Source organism: Leuciscus leuciscus (assembly GCF_965113295.1).
Source record: "Leuciscus leuciscus genome assembly, chromosome: 15".
Classification (NCBI taxonomy): domain Eukaryota; kingdom Metazoa; phylum Chordata; class Actinopteri; order Cypriniformes; family Leuciscidae; genus Leuciscus; species Leuciscus leuciscus.
The window spans coordinates 37,189,169-37,210,831 of NC_138739.1; the positions used below are offsets into that span (position 1 = coordinate 37,189,169).

The 21,663-nt window shown below is 38.4% G+C and overlaps 1 protein-coding gene across 5 annotated transcripts in view; it reads right to left on the bottom strand.

Moving 5' to 3' along the window:
* Positions 1-2,842: 2,842 nt before the first annotated feature.
* pcbp4 (poly(rC) binding protein 4) overlaps positions 2,843-21,663 on the bottom strand; it is an 84,667-nt gene continuing 65,846 nt past the window's right edge. The window contains exons 7-15 of one of the 5 annotated variants that reach the window (XM_082137874.1): positions 21,477-21,605; positions 20,199-20,273; positions 16,372-16,443; positions 11,124-11,165; positions 10,836-10,914; positions 10,123-10,200; positions 9,492-9,544; positions 6,152-6,321; positions 2,843-4,389 (exon numbers count right to left, since the gene is read on the bottom strand). In XM_082137874.1, coding sequence (XP_081994000.1) covers positions 4,038-4,389; positions 6,152-6,321; positions 9,492-9,544; positions 10,123-10,200; positions 10,836-10,914; positions 11,124-11,165; positions 16,372-16,443; positions 20,199-20,273; positions 21,477-21,605 — 1,050 coding nt within the window. In that variant the 3' untranslated portion in view covers positions 2,843-4,037. Of the gene's footprint in view, positions 4,656-6,151; positions 6,322-9,491; positions 9,545-10,122; positions 10,201-10,835; positions 10,915-11,123; positions 11,166-16,371; positions 16,444-20,198; positions 20,274-21,476; positions 21,606-21,663 lie in introns of all 5 variants that reach the window. The other 4 variants (XM_082137878.1, XM_082137875.1, XM_082137876.1 and 1 more) reach the window with 4 other exon arrangements.

A 21,663-nucleotide genomic window follows, 5' to 3' on the forward strand; every position in this document is an offset into this window, starting at 1 on the left:
AGGGACGCAATCAAAATTGGGACACACGAGAAAGCCGAACTTTAAAGATTTTTTTTTTTAAACAATAGGAAAACTATGCAAAAGATGTGCAATGTAGCAGTCAGGCATCAGTAGTGTAATGCTAAGGGAATGTACAATACAATTTCGGGACTAGCTAGTTGATTTCGTCTATGGTAGTGAAGCAGCGAGTTACGTCGTTGTCGGGAAACGCACTCCTGAATTCGAACTTTGTAAGAAAGGGGCGGGGGTTTAAGCAAATTAAATGATTGGAGAAGTCCATTATACATCACCAGAAAAGTGTGTTATTTAACTGGAAGATCTGAGTTATTACATTTTGATTAAGAATTGCAATGTCAAAAAAAGTTAATTAATGAAACGCATGCATGCATGAATCATTCACAAAAAGATCTATAACATGCATTTAGAAAATCTAGCCTATTTCATGGCAACTTTAAATTTAAAATTTTAATTAGGGGTGTCCCCGACTATGGATTTTCATAGTCGAATCAGAATCGTCATGTCTTGCCTATAGTCGACTAATAGTCGAATCATGTGTATGGGGGTGGGGGTGGGGCTGGGGGCGGGGCTTTAACGTTTCAAAGCCGCGATGTACAGAAAATCACACAAAGATATAGAAGAAAATGTATAAAAACATTTTTGATCAATAAAACTAAGAAATAACATAAATAACTCCAGAAAGGCCACACTGCAGATTTGCATTTCACATGCAAATCAAATTAATTCGGCTAAATTACCTATGCGAGCAGGCCAGCCTACAGCACAACATCGATGCACCGAAAAAATAAACAATTAATTTACTAAATTAAATTAGAACAGAATATACCTTTCTAATAAATAAAAATACAAAACGAAATAAATCAGAATCAAGTCACAGGATGAGGAGCAATTGTGTGCAAAATGCCTAAAGTGCAGGGGAACATATATTCAAAACACAAGCCACAAATAGTTAGATTAGATAACCCTGACAGATTAATAAATAAAATTAAAATAAATAAATTATTAAAATAACGATAGTAGCCAGAATTTTCAACTTTGTCTTTTTAACTGCAGAAACAACAATAAATGCTAAACTGGAGAGGCAGTCTTTTTAGCTAAAAATGTTCACAACATCCAAAAATAAAATTAGAACCGGCTGAAAAGTTTTGAAATCACTTGTACCTGATCGAGAGAACAAATCCTGAAAGTCTTTCACTCTGTCTGTCCGTTGGGAGTCTTTTCAAATTGTGCGCGCGGATAAAATACATTCTAACGTGAAACGCAGTCTATGCGTGAAACATGTTAACGTTGGCCGGCAGAAGTGCGATCATGGTTTTCCTGAAGCTAAATCCAGCCTTGGAGAATATCCTTTCTGATGTAAGCAATTACAATCCCCTGGTTTCACAGACAAGGCTTAACCCTAGTTCCAGACTAAAATGCATGTTTGAGCTGTTTTAACTGAAAGCAACTTGCACTGATATCTTCAAATATGTAAGTGCAGTGCCATTGTTTTTTCTCAAGATGCACACCGGTAATGTTTTCTTTTTCTAATGCACATTTATAAAAGCTACTCAAATGTCTTAATTGAACTAAGGCCTAATTCTGGCTTAATCTATGCCCCGTCTGTGAAACCAGGCCTATGTCTGAAATGTTATAGTTTCTGATTCAATTATATCATTACCATTTTTTTTTTTTTTTTTTTGCTTAAAAGCTAAGTTTTGAGATGCTGGTTGGTTTGGTACTCTACATCACTCCAGTCTTTAATGATTTTGACGTTAATTAATATTGCTGTCTTGTATTATATTACTGCTGCTGCTGTTTCATGCAAGCAACATGGCACTGGAGGTTATCCAGTACACTGATTTTACCATAGTTAAGGGTCAAACACCCTTACCCATGATAAGATCACTGCAATCTAATGGCCTTGAGTGGATTATTGCTTTAATAAAACACACATTGTACCTTAGAGCTTAGTTTTAATTGCTTGTTTATTTGATGTCTTAAGTTTAAACTCGTTTCAGGTCTAAAGATCCAAATGACAAAAATGAACTATAATAAATAAATATTTAAAAAGACTGTGCATTGTTCGTCACTGTGACTATCCCAGCATGCACACACTTAGCTATTAATGATAATGTTGTTCCATTTCACGCAGCTGAAAAAGAACAAAAGAGACTGGATTACGTTAATACAGTATTGTTTTTATTCATTTTTATGGCATTGATGAATAAAACTAAAACAAGAGTTGCATTTATGCCAAGGCTGTCAAACGAAACCTCGTGTGAATCCAAAAACCAGACTTTGGATAATTCAAGCATCTGCACAGTTTTCAAACCTTGTCCGGCTATCGTGGAATTATCACGGTGAAGAGTGACAGTGCGTTTCAAAGCCACACGGTGTCATTTCGTAGAGTGTGTAAGAGAGGGTGGTTATGTGTTAGGCTTTGGAATGGGAAATATGAATATAATATAACATATATTTATATATTTATGTATATATATTATACATAGCATGGTTCATAAATTTGAGAGCATCGGTGTCCTTGAATTCCGTCTTTGCCAATAGCCCTTTCCCACTGGTGGTTTATTTAGGGCCATCTATGAAGCATGACACAGGATACCTCACTGAACCGCCCCCGAGATGTTTTGCATAGACGCCAAGTTAAATTCATGCAAATGAGTATGGGACAGACGTTTGAAAAGATCTAAACAAAACAAAAAAACGTCACGATAAAGAAAAAAATGACAAACACGAGTCAAGGTTATACTACATCTACCACATGAATGAATTGTGTGAGTGGTCACATTCAATTTTTTAGGACTCTAGTTTTAGAAAAATAAGTGTGATTATTTCTATATTAAAAAAAGAAAAAGAAAAAAAAAAGTCAGTCCACGTAATATACTCTGTGATTGAGCATAATGATTACTGTAGCTACACTTGAAGCATGTTTATGTGTAGATCTGCTATATGTGTATATTTTAGTACTTTCAGACAAATATTGCTCTTCTGCAGCACTGCCTATTTTTAACGCCATCAACAAAGAGACCTACGCGTTAGCTATCTTTGCTAGTGTGTATGTGTGAGGGGCCAAGTCAACATGCAGCATTAGGTTCCAACAAGGGCAGTCACCATGCATAGTAGTCATTTTATGCCATTAGAAATGGTGAAAGAACCCCCCTGAAACAATAATGTTCATACTCAGCCATGGCTAGCCAAGTTTTGAAATGAATTTGTTAGCCGTTTAGTATTTGGATATTTATACCAGAATTCACCGTGGCACCATTCACTTCCCATATAAAGTAAAGAAACCCACTACCTAAACTAATGTCTTGTTCGAGGTTACTCAGACGTGTGTCTTTTTCAGGACGTATGTAACCATGATCGAGTGGAAGAAATTTCTGCAGCCGTTACAGAAAACAAACATTGACTGTAAAAGAAACACTCTGCACAATAAATAAAATAAATAACATTTCAAAACGAATGTGAACAAAACGTAAAAATGTAACACAAAAGCAAGGTTTAGATCTGTTGTCATTTTAAAAACATTTCTTCTTTTTTTTTTTCATATTTTTGTTTTAATACATCATTTAAAGATTTCTAAAAAAATCAGGAAGTTGTATACAGAGGCATTCACAGACATCATTGTATAAAAGCTGATACGTAAGAGATTAGCATCAGTCAACAGTGTTCTACGTTATAAACTCTTTGCGGGAATATTTCATTGTTATCAATAAATATGAGTAGACAATAAACGCGTGTAAAGATTTCGGGAAAATAGGAGATTAGGAATAGTCTATGGCTTTAGCGGCTACCTCAGCCAAAAAACATCAACAAACAACAACAAAAAAAACCTTAAAATTGATGCCATTATTTTCCTACCGTTTTTCAGGACGAGCTACTAAACCAAAAAGAAAACAAATTGGTACCGTCTGTTTCTACACAGCTACATCAGGCTAGAAGAGAATAACCCTCAAAGTATTCCTCTCCGGTTTGTTGTCTCGGAAACAAAAGAGGTACTGGCTAGTTCCTCTCAGTGAACTTCAGTAGGGCGCAAACTTCTGTCGCTCTGGTTTCTTGATGCCGTTGGCGGAGGAGATCTTGGCGGTGTAGGAAGCCAAGGTGCCGTGGGCAGGGGCACCGGCGGCGGCAGCGGCGGCAGCTTGGGCAGCAGGGGCCGAGAGTGCCAGGAAAGGGACGGATTTGATTCCCAGGAGGCTGGAGAGGGGGAGGGTATAGGGGGCGCCCAAGATTGGAGCGTGGGGCAGGCCGCCCATCGCTGCCAGGGCTGCGGCAGAGGACGATGCAGGGGGAGCAGTCTGGGTGAAGCTCATGTTGAGGTCTACAGGGGTCGACATGGAGGAGGACTGGGCAGTGGATTTGGCGGTCTCTAAACTGTACGAGGGAGGGAAGGAAGGAGGTGGAGGAGAGGAGGGTGGAGGGACAAGGGAGGGGAGCCGGATGGAGAAGGGTTAGAAGGTTAAATAAAAGACATGTTAAACAAAAATTGAGAGAGATAAAAAAAAATAATCAAAAAACAGAAACAAAAAAATCATAAGAGAGGTGTGTTTTGCTGGTGGTTGCAACAGATTATTTGAGGGGGGACCTTGGCACTCATGGGAAAGGAGCTGTTTAATTCAGGGTGATGGCTTGGGTAGGGGCTTTGGGAAAAGAAACAAAATGATTTCAATTTTTAGTAGCATTTCCTTTATCTTTTATCAAAAAGATGCATTTGTCAACATGGTACTCATTGCAAATGCATGTAATCAAACGTGCTCTGCCATTAATGTATTTCGAGGGCGTAGAACTGATTTCTCATTATCACGTATAGGGGGTGTGTTCAATATGCAGAACGTTCTGATGCAATGCATTGAAACGAGACGTCTGTCTCATAGGAAGTATTCTTCGAGAGTGACACTGATTGGGGGTGACGTCTCCAGACTTCTTAGGACATGAATAATCATTTTTGATTTTTAATGGTTTGGAGCTGACTAGTTAAGGAAATATTCTGACGCTAGAGTGCCTTGGGTTGCTCCGAGATTGCCATTTGTTGCCGTCACTTGGCAAAAACCAAACTGATAGGAATTCAACTGATGAGAAACCAGTAAAATCAATAATATTAAGACAGAAGCAAAACAACAAAAGCTTTCTTAAAATATCTTGAAATCAAAATAGTAATTTTTCCATGCAGGAAGCCTGAGTAACATATTTCAAATAAAATAATGAGGGGCTTCTCAGAGTGAGTTTGACATTCTGCACCGGTCTGCTTGTTGAACACACCTGAGACAAGCATAAATATTTCATTCAAGACCCAATTATTGCTCTCTTGTCGACTTGCTGAGTCATAATATGCTAGATGAATTAATATATAACTTTGTACATGACACTGCATCTGTTCGAAATCTTAATTTATTTGCTAGTCAATACAGAAAAACGCAATAACTGATTGTTAAAGCCACTAATTTGGAGTGTGGTCTTATTCTGTTTCTTCATTAGTATTCATTAACGCAAATGCTCCGGTCAACAGAATAACTGATCTTTACTAACAAGAACTATAAAAATGTTCTTGTGGTTTGAATTGTTTATGTGTGTTTTGCAAATTCTACCTTAGGTTAATTGAACTGCCGTTATAAGTATTCAACGATCATTTTCATTAGCCTGAATAAAGAATAGAACTATTAATTTTGTTACATTAGCAAATTAAATTTTGCCCCAGCATTGACGGAGAAATCTTTGCTGAGGAACTGAGCTGTCAGGAATTTACTGCTTTCTTGCCTGACACAACATTTGATCAAATTGCAACCGCATAGATCACGTGGGAGAAAAATACAGTTTGTCTATGAGGCGGCCAAAATGCTCTGCCTTTAAGCTTTAACAAGATTCTGGCTTGAAACTTGGCCAATTAATCCCTCAGCCTGGCTTCTTTCTGCCCCATCTTCTTGCTTTTTAGTTGTTCAATGCCTTTGCTCAGTGCTTCTTTTTTTGCCAGCAACTATGGATTGGAGAGACCCCTGATTGAATATTCCCAGAGGTTTTGTCAGGGTCTCCTACTTCAGGGTCCTCTAGAGCATTATGGTGTAAAATATGCCACATAAACACATGGAGTGGTCAAGTACAAACACCCTGTATCTGTTAGTGGGATGGGATGGCTTCTTACCAGGATGTGATTAGATACTGGGCCAAGTTGATGCTGATTGGGGAGCCTGTGATGGTGACGTGTCGGTCACTAGTGCTGTCCAGTTGACTGCCAATCTTGATCTGAGCCCCCGACACCTGGCGGATCTCGTTGATTTTGGTACCCTGCCTGCCGATGATTGAACCAATCAGCTGAAAGGAAAGTACAAGACCAATCAGATCAATAATAGATTTAAACAGCTATTCTATGACACTATTTCCCTCCAAAACAAGGGTGTCCAGTCCTGCTTCTGGTGGGCCAAAGTCCTGCAGAGTTTATCTCCAACATACCGGCCTGGAGGTTTCTTGAAATCTCAATTAGCTGGATCAAGTGTGCTTAATTCAGGTTGGAGCTAAACTCTGCAGGACAGTGGCCCTCCGGGAGTAGGATTGGATATCATAGCTCATAGTACAAAATTGCAGCATGATAAACATTGACAACATGATCGGTTTAAAGAAAGCCAAATTTATGTTGCTCGAATTTTACATCTGGATCATTTCCGTCACTTGGTCAACAGCAATACTGAAATTCATAAAGCATGACATACAGCCCAACCGCCCATGCGTGGTTAAGTAACAATTGATTTCAGGGACAGTGTTTGCACCCTCATGCCCGTATCTAATGTGTTCCTTGACAAACACTTCAATCTCTCTTTGTGAGCATGTCATCATGGTTGACTCTGAAATGCCAGTTTATGTGTTTGTTCATCTGGACCTAAGATGACAAGGCTGTGTCTGTGCATAGCATTGTCTCTGTAACAAGCGTCTGCTAATAGTTCTGTGGATCTAGACGGCCAGTTTAAACCAACAACAGGTGGTGCTGAACTAATTCATCCTACTGTGACAGCATCAAGTTTTAAAAAAGGTTGTGGGCGTGCAGCTCCTTAAAAACTTATTGTGTGAATCCAGATGATGTATACAGTGGTTCCTGTACATTCTGTGGAAGGTGTCCAAAGCTTGAAGGAAAAAGGACCACGGGGGTTGGTTGACCCTAGGGCTTGGTGTCAAGCCTGAACAATGATAAAGTGAAGTCACCCCGACTGGGATGAGTTAACAGTTTATCATTCATATGTCTGACAGCTTGTCTTTTGTCCACCCTGCATCCCAGCCCCCAACCCTCACTTTGAGTGTGAGTTGGATTATGTGGGCAAGAATTGCTCCACAAAGCATTCCTTTCCTCACGAGTCATATGGACGTCAAAGCTCCTGATTTGTCACACCGCTCTCCCTGGTGCCCAGGGGCTATTAATGGCTCAGCTGATTGTGGCTAAGTGCTTGCAGTCGACCGCCAGGTCTCGCTGCCGCCCTGACATAGAGGATTCCAGCATGTCCTTTGCACTGCACCACATATTTGCCCACTGACATCCTTCATTTTTAGAAATCTATGAATTATATATCCTCAAGCAATAGGATAATGAAACAAAGTACCGTCACCCACACAGCCTCCTCCAACCTTCAAGTCAACCAAAGAAAAAAGTTCAGTTTGGTTTGTTTTATTGATTTCTTTGTATCCACTGAAATCAAGGTGCAATCTATGGCTCAAATCTGTCTAAAGCAAGATACAGGTATATATAACCTAGCCAAGCTGGAGACAGGCCTATTTTAGGTGAATCTACTTCTTGGGTCTTAGTTTTGAAAGTCTGAGGAGCGAGGACACATCTCCTGCCAGCAAAAACTGGTGTCACTGACGGGTTCGTCCACCTCTCACAGGGCAATCTTTAAACAGGTACAGTTCTGACCCAGCTTCATCCGCTGCCACTGCTGTGCTCTCGAGCACAGATCCGATCCCAATCTAATTGTAGCATGTTTCAGGAGATATAAGGGGGGATGGTTCACCATGGAGAAACTGCTCCTCTATAGAGAGAAACCTGATTGCGAATGATAAACAACTTAGCCTGCCAGCCGTTTGATGTCTGTTTGATGTCGCCTTGCCTTGGAATTGCATCGCTGCGAGGGAATTTCAATAATACATGCTTTCCATCACCCTGCTTTATGCAGGAATATGAACAAGCATGCTAAATTAGCTCTTGATTGGAGAAATGGTTGAAGTTGCTTTGAAGTTTATCATGTATGAAGAGGTTAAGAACCATTCAGTAAGTCAAGTTTTATTTGAAGCTAGTGTCAATTTGACAAGAGCTGACTCTTTTTCTGTTCATGTGCTTCAAGGTAGTCAATGACTTCACTTGTACAGAATCACTCTAGATAATGCAGTCACTTAATTTGTCAGCTGTACAAGAAATAAAAAATGCTGATACACTCCGTAAGCGTAAAAACTCAAACCTGTTTAGTATACAAGTCAGCTTGTATAACTAAACATTTTTTTTTTTTGAAATGCTGAGGATATATAAATATTTACATGAAGCTTTTATGTGTTGCAAATGTTCCAAATTTCACTCACTTGCTGTTCTCATTGAATATATATATTATTCTCATTATTTTATGTATTTAATTTTGCTATGTCAAAAGGATATAAATGTATGCATGTAAAATTATCTAAAACCATCCAATTTTGACACATTAATTTACAGTACAAGTAGTATATCTTATTGTTTTCATTCTATGTGTAGGTTAGTTCTATTGATACTACATTTACTGAGACAAACAGCACAGTATAGTACAGTAGTTCACATCGGGCACATACTTTTGTTCAAAAAAAGTTTAACAAAGTAAAACAGCATGGAACAACACAGTTTTACTTGTAAATACATGTTTTGAGACCTGGTGTGAGACAAAAAACAATCAGATCATGGGAAAAAGTCAAAGAATAGAGTCGGGCATGAAGCCTTAAAATAACAAAACAATGGGAGTTGAAAATATGTATTGAGGACTGAGTCCACAGCTGGGCCCTTCGCCAGTCGATTAATCCTGTGATCTCAGGGAGACGTGGAGGCGGGAGGGAGCCCTGGTCAGCTGGCATGAAGGGAACGTCCCATTTGCCCCCGGGGTGCAACCTCGAGCTCTGACAAAAGGCTCTGGCTTTATTTACCGTCTCTGTTTTGACAGCAAAGGAGTGCTAAGCATGTCAGACGCCATGACAGGATTGAACTGGATCTTGTGAAGCTCTCTTCAGAGCAGGGGGTGGACAGATTGAAATAAAAAGTTTCAGGATTTCTGCAAGGCCAAAGTGTGCCATGATTGGTGCTCTCAAGAATATCAAGAACATGACTTTTCTAAAGCGCATATCTGACCATTCTCAAAGGCTTAATAAAGTCTTCATGTAAGACATAAAATTAAGCATTATTACAAAAGAAAAGTGTTTCTTTACAGAAATATCAATGAGTATCTTGAGCAATGCGATACTTGCAAAAAATAAGTTTTCCTTACGTCATTTGGAATGAGAAGTTCTTGTGATGCTGTCTGGGAACTGGAGTCAATGCCTGCGGGAAGAGGAACAGATACCACGTTAACAAACCATAGAATAATTCACTGTAGTTTGTTTGCTTTCTTCTTTCCCTTTCTTCAATGGTCTCAACGTAGGCCTATTTCTGACCCAAAATTATCTTCTCTTGATCTGCATTGGGCCACAAATTCTCGAGAGAGATTTAACTTATTGAACCCAGAATATTCTTTTAAGCGATCTCCTATCTGTTAGCTGGATGCTATCACCTAATCGCTAATAACGTGCACAGAGCTAGCCTGTATCTCTTTCCCTTTACTTCCTGTCTCAGCAGGAGGCCCAGATCCAGCAGTGCCTCCCAGCCCAACAGGGGCCTATTTAATAGACTGAAACATTGCCTTGACTGATGAGGTTTTTACCTCCGACATAATCGAATTCCCCAGCCATATCATGATAGGATGTGGTCTTGTAATTTTAGCGGCGGGGGGCAACTATTACATTTGTTTCGACCCTTCAATTCCTCGAACGGGCTTTTTGATTCTCACATTTGCACCGAAAGTGCTTATTTACCATAATGTTCAACAGTCTGTTGGCTTTAAGAGATCCTACACAACAAACCTTTCACAAATGTTGGGAATCTCCGGGCAGCTTGAAAGACATCACTGAAAAACTTGGGGTGGCTGTATAATTGGATGTCTGGTTGTGAGCAAGAAAAAAAAGAAAGGGAACAAGAAAAGGAGAGCTTTAGCTGGACATTTATCACAGCTCTGAGAAGCCCCAGGAGCTGACTGTGGAGCCTTGTAATGTTTGGCCCCGTTTTTGCAGCTGTAATCTGCATGTGCCATATGCTCCATGGAGCTCAGGTGTATTACCTTGAACATGGGTGGCCTATGGGTCTTTGGGAGGTTTGTTTGAATCTACTAGCTTGAATTCTCCGGTGGAATTGTGTCACATCCACAATCGCTGTACACAGAGATTTAGCACTGCTAAAGCAGACTTGTGCTTCTGGGTAAATATAGGGTGTTTTCACACTTAAGTTCTCTTTATAAATCACTTCAGTATACTACAAACTTGACTGAGTGATAAAAAAAACTACGTCTCTTTTCATTCACACTGTTCCTGGCCTTGAAACCGAGTCAGATCACTTTTGATCTTTTTCAAAGAATTAATTCTGATCGTTGACCAAATTACTAATTCATGTGAAGCTTGAAAAAGGTAAGTCCTGCATGTGTGAGTAAGGTGGCGACAAGTCTAAGCCACTGTCTAACCCATAATAACCCATCCCAACCCTTATCTTCCTCTTCAAAGAGACTTGGATGGGCAAAACATACCGGACAGAACTTGGGAGGCCGTGGGCTGAGCCATGGGGGCAAGACCCTGCTGCATGGACAACTGGTGCAACTTGGCCAACTGAGATAAAAGAAAAACGTAAGGGAAATGTCACTTCATTCTTACGAAAAGGTTTTATTACTCTTATCAGAAGACACAGCTGAGTATTGAATCATTTAATTAATTCACAAGTGTAAAACAGGCTCATTTACTTCACAAAAGGACACTCATCTAATGAAAGTTATGCAGTATGATGATGGTACTCAGAAATTCTCTCTAAAGCTTCTTACCTCTGAGTGTGGAATGCCATATTGGTTTTGTACACTATAAGCCTGAAAAAGAAATAGTGAAGAGTGTTAAAATGGAGAACATCTTATTCAACCATTCTCTTTTAAAGCTCCTCATAATTATTTTAAACGACTACAAAACTAGAAACAGGGTAATTCTGTTGCAGTGTTTTGTAGTTTTCTTTGAACCGAAGTCCCTGTGAACCGGAAGTTGAAACCGAATTAACTTCAATGTTGTGACGTATTTCCAAGTTAAACAGAATATTGAATAGAGGGCAGGGTTTTATTTTAGCACACCTCTCCATCCCTTGCTCCCAGCAGAGTGACGGTTGGAGGGGAGTTGTTAAAGATATACAACCCAAGCTGTCAAACTGACATCATCAGAGAAGGAATGCCATTCCAAAGGGGAAGCAATTTTTCAGGTTTTGATTAAAGATTACCACGACAAGCTAATTTTTGTTCACCACAAGACTAGTAATGTATGCTACAAAGTAAATAGGGTCAGTTTTGATTTCATGACGACTTTAAAATATAAAAACTAAAACTTTTTTCTCTCTGACCCAAATCATTAATAGGGTTGTTTGTTCTCTGTCTTTAAACTCAACATGAAATCAGAATTTACTAAAATATAAAACATTTCACCCAACATTGTTTTCTTTCACAGAATACCATTTTCTTACTCAGAAATGACACAAATTAAATAATAGATGGGTTAGACCTGCTATTTCATGTTGACATTGACTTCAATTTGTAATTGAAATATTATTATTGGCTAACAACTTAACATTTATATACTTTTCATACTGTTGTTCCTCAAGGCGGGATGAGTAACTAAATTATGAATATGCATTAAGATATATGCACATTACAGCCTGAAGTTGTTTGCTTGTCTTTGCTGATCTGTTGGATGATTCTAGAGGGTTTTCGGGCATTTGTCATCTGGTTAGGCCAGAACTAGGGGGTCTCTGCGCGCCCCCACTACACTCACTCTCATAGTTCAGAAACTGTTGAAAGGGACAGATGTGAAACTAGAAGATCTCTGAATCAAGGCTTCTGCATCAAAGAGAATAAGAAGCCAAATACCCAGACGCAAAAGCTACAGAGAATGCTACGTGCTAGTCCCAGAGGTTCTCTTGCATAAGCCTGTTTAAAAGTTTAAACACGTGGAAGAGAGATGGAGAGAAAGAAACCGAGGGAGGATAAAATGGAAAATAAAATAAAAAGATCAGTGATGCAGAAATGGCAGTCCATGTTGAAGAGCAACCCTAGTTTGTGTCTCTGGCAGCCACGTTAATGAAAATGATTGGTCACAGTTCTCAAAGAAAATGTTGTTTAGGGGGCAAAACATGACCTTTCTTTGTCAGGACGGATTTAGCTTGTCTCCGGAGGTGAGCTCAGAATCTTCTACGTGACTGCCACCCCTACCCTTCAATGTCTCTGATATACTCCTATTTTGTTTTGCTATCTCTATTGTTTAGCCTCCTTTTCAATGTGTGCTAAAAAATAAATAAATATGAATTGCTTGTTTCCATGGAGCACAAAAAGGAAGTTTGAAGATCAGAAGGTCCAGCTATAGCCGGGCTCACACTACAGGAGTTTTTAAATCTTAACCGATTGTGAAATCTGGTTGCATCACGCACATATGGAGAATCTTCACAGATTTTCATCTTTCAGATCTCAAACCTGCACACACAAGAAGACTTGAAAATCGTGGTGTTATTACACACTACAAGATATTCTTGAGATCATCATGTCAGATTTAGCACCTCAGGCAATCTCACGAAGAAGCGGATGTAAACAAAATAGATACTGTGTCGCGGCAACTTGCTGTGGACATCACATGAGGAGACATTATAAAGGCAGTCGTGTTGTTACTACATTTTGACCATCGGTTTCTTTCATCTCCGTTGTCCAGCTGCTTGTTGTTTCATGGTCGCCATTTCAAAAGTTCTGTCACTCCGTCTCCTTGTAGACTTGTCTCTGATTGGCTATTGTGGAAGTACTGACGTAATCATAGTCGTAATCACCTCAATTTAAAATCCCAAGTATCAAACGTGTTTGATATTATCGGGGCAGCCCCGATGTGTCCACAAGCAGAACGGGAGGTTTAAGATTTGATCTGTTAACGCCTCACATTTACTAGATAATCTGGACCGAACATAGGAACCAACCAGTGCCCTGGACACGATTGTTTTTCTCCGAATGCTGGGAGGGGTAAATCAGTCATAAATCGGCCTAAAACTCCTGTAGTCGGAGCCCATCTTAAAACAAAAAAGAAAATAGAAAACCAAGATGTGCGCTGTATTTCAAGTCTTCTGAAGTCACAACAGCTTTGTGTCAGGATAGTCCGCAATTTAAGTTCAAACCTGACAACGCATCTTGACGCATCATTTGAATGCAAATGAGATTTGAGAGCAGATATGTTTAAATTCACTCTATATAGTTAGATCCTACTTTGAACAGTTCATCTGTGCATACCTTTAATTTTGTACCAAAATTTTGACCTCGTTATTTTAAATCAAACTGTCATAAATGGATCTTTCAGTGAAAATTACTTTTCTTTGGTGACGTATGCCAGGCTCTATGTTTGAGTGCAACATCCACATCTCAAAATCCAATCAATACACCGATGGATAGAACCAAATCCCTGCCTAACATTTTCTTTTTTTGACAATCTATTACATTCGGATGTACTTCACAATACAGAAGAAAAGAGCGAACAATGACTTAAATTTTGGTCTATTTCTTACGCAAAGCTATCATTTACTTCAGGAGACTTGGAATATAATGCATAATGGCCTTTATTAGCTATTTCTTTCTGCGGCCCTCATACAAGTTTGAAACAAAATGAGGGTGAGCAAATAATGATAATAATAATAATAAACATGAATTTATTTGGGGGTAAACTATTACTTTAAAATATAACACAATGCTTCCAAATGCTTGGCAACGTACATGTGCTTCCCGGGATAGGACTTAAAGGGATAGTTCACTTTGAAATACATTTTTGGTATGTTTTAGCTTACCTCAAGGGCATCCAAGATGTAGGTGTCTTTTTTTCCGCAGTAGTTTCAATTTTGATATTTTTAGGTCAAACCGTTCTTGTCTGTCAGTCATATAATGCAGGTCGATGGTCACTGTCTCAAAGAGCACGCACAGAGTCCAAATTAAAACAATTCCCCGTCGTCCAAATTAAACAATTCCCCATCATAAGTACACATTGATGGCCTAAGACACGAAGTCTATGCACCAGTCTGCGTACACGTCAGATCAGATCACTTGGACATGGCTGTGTATAAGTGTTAAAAACGATATAAATACTGTTCGTTTTCTCACACAAACCGCTCGTTTCGTGTCTTAGGCCATCAATGTGTACTTACGATGGGGAATTGTTTAATTTGGACGACGGGGAATTGTTTTAATTTGGACTCTGTGCATGCTCTTTGAGACAGTGACCATAGACCTGCATTATATGACTGACAGACAAGAACGGTTTGACCTAAAAATATCAAAATTGAAACTACAGCGGAAAAAAAGACACCTACATCTTGGATGCCCTTGAGGTAAGCTAAAACATACCAAAAATTAATTTCAAAGTGAACTATCCCTTTAAGGGGGGCGAAAAAGGAGAAGGCGGAGCTTCCATCATTTTTAGTAATTTCCTTATTACTTCTTTCCTTCCTGTTCACCGAGCTCAGAACGCTCGTAAATAATGTAGAAAAGCATTAATCGCCTGGCTGAGCCACTTAACGCTGCGTAATCCTTATGCACACACACACATACGTGGGACCTTCATTAGCGAGAGCCGCGGTGATGTTGTCAGTCCCGTCTCCTGGCAGACAGCATTTATCTCCGCTCGTTTAAGAGAATGTCACTGCTCGGGCCTGACACCTCGTCCTTACAGCTCTCGAGGTAGAGTGCGTGTATTGGAAGGTCACATGATTCCCCGTTTTAGCCTTCACATCAGCATTAGTCAGAGGAGACTGACACTTAAAGGAATAGTTCACCGAAAAATGAAAATTCTGTCATTATTACTTCACTCTCAAACACACTGGATGATTTATTTAATATGTATGCAGTTGCTTTCCATCCAACTAAATATTTGTGTGAGGAAGAGAACAATTTTTTTTTTTTTTACTAAAAATGTTTTTCTGAATTCAAAATTGGAATATTATATGCATTATGCTAACAATTTTTTTTTTTTTTTTTTTTTACAACAAATGCCACTGGTTCTCACATGTTTTTTTTATATGCATAAAAGCAGCATTCTGCTAAACATCTCCTTTTGGGTTTCACAGCAGAAGGCAATGATCATTTTTGAGGATATTTTCCTTTTAACACATGCTTAACAGTTTTGGCCTTGATATTTTGCGTCTCTAGGCTATGATAAACATTCTTTCATCAGTATGTTTAACTGCTGACTTGGGGATGGGTGATGCTATCAACCGTTCCTGTTAATCTTCATAGTAAAACATGCGCATATACACTGATGATTGTCTGCCTAAAAGACCTCAACATTAAGTCGAGGGATTAACAGTCATTCACACCATCATAGTGTCCTCAAATGAACTTTCCACATTGGCAGAGAATCCTGTAATTGTAAAACATCAAGAATAGATGTTTATTCCTAACAGAAACGTCAGTGATAAACACCTCTTAAAGTGTGATATTTTTCTGCCCTGTAATTACACACTTCAAAGCCAAGTTGGGGAGTGAGATGAAAAATCAAGACAATTTAAATTGAGCTCAGTTCCTCACTCAAACTATGGATTATGTATGTTTATGTTTTACATAGCATGGGGGGAGGTTTGGACTTATAGTTGTATGGAAAAGAGCTAACTGTTTTGGGGTAAACAATTTCTTAAATAGTGAATCTTAAATTTTGTAAATACAATAGGACCAAAGACATAGCCTTGGGGGACACCGTTTACCTAATACCTGTAAAGTTTACACAACTTTACAAAGTCAAGTCAAAACACAATGCTCAGCAAAAATCAAGACAATTGCAGTGGGTCGAGGGTAAAGCCATGCCCAAATGGAACGTATCTTAGATCTCATATCTAAAAACAGTAATTGCTGTATAGTCTCGCTCCCTTGCTCAAGTGGGCAGGACACTGGCTGCAACATGCGGCAAGAGGAATGACAGAGGGGAACAGAATTCCCATCTCCATGCAGGGGCGGAAGAGGCAAATAAAGAAAGAGTGGGAAGCACAGCTCCCTATATTATCCGTCATGGATAAATAATACTCACTTGTTGCAGATCCAGCCCTCCCTGAGCCACTGAGAAAAGCGGGTGAGACGCAAACTCTGACGTTTCGAAAACCTTAAAAAGGCAAATAGGGGACAGAGACACAAACCAAGGCTTCATTCGCATGTCATTACTCATTAGTCTTACGAATATGCATATTTCGCATGTACATCAGCGGCAATTTTGCTGTTACTGCTGTCATTACCAAGCGTGATTTGAATACAGACAGAAAAGGGTTAATAAGGGGAAAAAAGATGTTCTCTGATACGAAGCAATGAACATTAATTATTAGACATTAATCTTGCACTTTTTACGACATACACATAAATATATCAAACAGACGATGTATCATAAGTATGCACGTCAAAGTTTCTACCACTGCGATTAATTACACCATTGGCAAATGACTCCAAAGCACTTTTAATGGTGAGGAATATTCATGAGCCTGATTGATCTTAATGCTACTGTTATTCGTGCATAGGAGTGTTGATAATGAATAGCCGTGTCAACATGAATAAACATAACGGCCTCTCTACTCTCTTCTGGAGACGTGTTAGAGAATTATGTGAAGTGAATAACAGGCAAAACAATAGATTAAAGAGTGAAACAATAGACCTTAGTCCGGGTAGACGGCATACTTCATTTGACAGGGACGAAAACAAGGCTGTGAAGGATGGAAGCACAGTTTGTTCAATGGCCATTCAATTAAATCTGACAGCCTCGTTAGGAATAGCTAGTAACACTTTAATGTACAGTGTCCTTGTTACACATGTACTTACAGTAGATTATGCATAATGTCTTGCAACTAACCCTAATCCGAACCCTAACCCCATAGTAAGTGCATGTTGTTAACTAATATTTCTCAGAACTTAAATGTATATTTACACTGTAACAATGACACCTTAAAATAAAGTGTAGCCAAATAGTTTTACGAAGGATTTCGTTCAAATTGGGACTTATTCAATCATTAACTCAATTATTTGCACACAAATTAGTTCAACTTGTGTTACACATATGACGTTCTTTGAATAGACAATAAATGTACTTCCATCCCTCAGCCTCGCTTTCGTTTGTGTCAGATTAAATATGCCGTTCACACTGAATAAGGTCTATTGAGGTTTTTTGCAATATGTATTAGTATATTAGCTTCAGGTTTAAATTCGAACATGCCACATTTGAAAGCGTGTAAACTAATAAATGTAACTAAACATCTTTATACATGTTTGCAATACTTACATGACTTCACTCCATGACATTAATAATAGCACACACAACAAGCAAGCTTCAGAAATATTTCATAAACACAGACTGCCCCCCCACCAACACCCTTCATTGATGGACAGACTCGTTTTATTAAAGGAAATAGAGGCAACATGCTGTCAGCTGTGTGGGGCTTTATGAAACTCTACTGTATTAAGAATCAAATTAATCTAAAGTATTTTCATTGCACGCAGCATATTTACAGGTGGGTTTTATGTTTTTGGATCTGTTTAATCCCATTAATTATATTTGAGACAATTAGGCCTTGTTCCCACAGGCATCAAAAAATATTTTTTTATTTTGTAGACTAGACTACATTCATGCTTGGTAAAATACTGTAATGCAATACTGTAATAAGTTTTATGCCATGGTGAGAAGCCATAATTGACATGCACAGAGACAACTTGCTAATTTCCTCTGTAGAAGAAGTACCTATCTTGGAATCATGGTGACACCTACGTCATGACTGTCACAATCGCTGTAGCTGTAGCAGACATTGACGACACTGTCTGAACAAATAGATTCCAATTTCATACCTTGCAAAATGTCAGTTTGAAACAAATCAAAAACAAATCAGATTTGTGTGCTGTGAGAACAAGGCCTTGAAGGAATATAGTTTTGCCCCAAAATTAAATTTGACTTGGAATATAGTACACGATTTCTGGACCACTTTTTGTGATTGGTTTGTCATTTTTCAGTCATTCACTTTCAGTACTCTGGAAAAAGAGCTCTGGGATATTCAAAATTTCATCTATTTTCCACAGAAGGAAAAAGTCATGCAGTTATGAAACTACATGAGGGTGAGTCAATTATGAAAAAAAGTGTTTGGTTTTTTTGAGTGAACTATTCATTTAATGCTTATTAAAGGTGCACTATGAAAGGTTTGCCCAGTTGAAGCTTAAATGGGTCATGAATAAAAATAAATAAATAAATTATAAAAAAAAAAAAAAAAACATCCTGTAAATTTCAATTAAAATTTTAATTGAAACCAAGCTCAAAAAATGACTTATTTCGAATTCACATTAGGATCTAATAGTGTCACGAAAGACCGCCTCTACAGAATCAAATCAACGCCTACTTCTACATCATCACATCTTTGGCCCCGCCCAATGGAGCGTTAGTGAGATGAGAAGAGAAGAGTGATACAGGATCACTTTACTAAAAATAACATTGCCTTCCAAAGGATTATTTATTAATGAGGGTTACTTATTTATTTTCAACTATGTGAATGTCTTTTATTTGTTTGTTCGGTACATTTCACTGTGGATTCTTTGGTAAATCAGTCGTAATTTCGGCGCAGGCTTTGCAAACAGACTTTTACTGTAAGACATGGACCTGACAGTAATGCCACATGTAAATAACAGTGTTAATTTTATTTCATGATCTGTGATCAGTGAATTCCGATGTAATTTATGTACAGTCAGACGTTCTTTGTCTCAAAATCGTTTAAAGCTGTTTATCGATTCGTAGATCAAGGCAGTGACTAAACGGACAACTTCACATTGTTTCTCTTAGTAGCATGAAAAAAAATCTGTTATTTAAATTGTGATTAAATTATATACAGAAAGATTATATTATATACCCATCATAATCAACGACTTATGATGAAAGCATTCGTGAGAGTGCAGAAATCGAGCTGCAATGATGAGGTTACTGCATTCATGCGCTCAACAGTCATGTCTGTCATCGGCTACAAGCTCGTCGCTGCAACCTTTCAATGCCAGGGGAGTAGATCTATATATAATGCTATAATCAACACTTTTCATGATTCGTCAATCTCGACAGCTGTTATAGTAAAAACGTAGTAAAAGTTTCAAGATGCGGATGAGTTCCACATGTAATACTTATTTCAAATGTAAAGATGTTAGCCAATCACAGCAGTGGGCATTTACATATAAATCTCACAGCAGACATGCCACTTCAAAATAGAGGGCTGAAATCAGGGTCGAAAATAGCCTTTTATTTCTAAATCTTGACAACTGCACCTCAGGAAACATAAAATAATTTTAAAATGCAGTTCATGACCCCTTTAAAACTGCAAGTTAATCACGGAGAATTGTATAGGTGATCACATTAGTTTGGTTTCAGCTGAGGATATGATGGATTGAGGTTTACCAGGTTACCAGTGGTTACAGGCGCTCAGTTTATCACAGTGAATGTCAAAATTTGCATAAATAATACCTCGAGTATGTGAGTTTTCCACTGTTGTTTTAACTCGTTGAAAACAATTGTTTTAAAATAGATAATGTTAAAAAAAATTATGAATTTGACAACCACACAAAGACAAATAATGTCAAGCTGACACTTCCTGCAAAATCTGACCCGACAGCTTAAATTATATTTCATTATTATAAGAAGATTCATTGTGAATCAGGGTAAGGCAAGGAGATTGTGTTTGTTTTATGTACTTGCTCAAATACAGTTTGTTCATTTGAATAAAAATAAATAAATAATAAAAACATCTTTCATAGTGCACCTTTAAATGTTGCGATTTTTATGAGAAGAAAAGTGGGACACTTAGTATTGTTGATGAAAGAACCACATTTTGCCATGTTGATGTGTATTTTTACCTGATTTCCAGCCAGAAGAACTGCACCTGGAGCAGGACTGGGGCGGTACGGAATTGTAGCACCCTTTGGAGGAGACTGCAAACATAAAATAAAGCAATTTGTAACTTTAAATCAGGACTATACAGATTCACCCATAGGTTTCTCTTACCTAAAGCAGAGTCATTTGGTCATATTATCTTAATGACTGGAAATGCTGACACGGTGCACAAATGCAACATGTATCGATCAGCTCTTCATCGGATCACTTAAAAGCATACCATTATCCTCTCACAGGAAGTCATTTGGCTAGATAATTTCAGAATGCTATTAATGCTTGCTCATGATATCCTCAGATGGAAAACTTGCAATGCAGAAAATGCATCTGAACTTTGTTTTTTATTTTGATGATGCTACTCTACGAGCCTGTTGTTCAAACCCAGATTATAACTTCAAAAAATAATAAAAATACATTTACAAAATGACTGTTAAATGTCTCTTGGCCCTCTGAAACAAGGTGTCATCTGGGCCTGAAGAATATCTTACAACACATCTTACACAAAACAACAACAGATAACTATTGTTAACTAACTATATCTGTTCATACAAAGTAATTTGATTAAAATGCCAAAATACAAGAGGTCAGAATAAGGCCAAACCCTAAGAAAGATAAAATGAAAACCCAATGAAGCACATCCCCCATGCTTGCTCAACCAAACAAGAAGAATCTTTTTAAATATTCATTGGGTTACTTTGCATAATTTGCATCCTGGAGCGAGCAGACAGTTGAGGATTCCTAAAATGGGCAGTGTCGCAGTCAACAATCTGGCCCTCATCCGGTCCATTAAAAATTAAACAGAACGACCAGGACGCATGCATTACAATCCACTGAATAAAAAAGCTAAAATCTTTTTCTGAACCATTTATGAGCAAAAGAAAACCATTTGAGAGGAAATGCATTTCATGCTGTGGGAGATCTGAGAGAACACATTCAATAATCATTACTGTAATGATTTTTAACGTGCAGTTAGTTAGATCAAGTATCTTTGAAAAAAGTATTTGACAGCTGCAAAAAGCAATAAAAATATCTGTTTAGGCTACAGAAATGTATCGTACCCATTCTTTTCAATGCCACTAAAACTTCTACTGAAAACCAGTATGCCGTCTTTGAAGTACAGAAGCCTTTGAAGTCTTGTAGATTAAGAATATCACACAATAGTCATCCACAACAGTTTTTCAAGGCCGGTGCATGCATTAAAATGTGTTAATGAAGCCAAATGGATTTGCTTGGAGTCAAATTACCTCCAGTATTACAGTGCAGATGAGCTTGACACACTGGATGATGGCGTCCTGACTGCCAGATATCGTCACGCCTCTCTCTGTAGAGTTAGGGAGCAGATCTCCTGCCACCTGTACCTGAGCCCCTGTTTTCTGCCACACAACGGAAGAACAGATCATTAGTACACTGTTTTACATAGGTCAGGTGTCA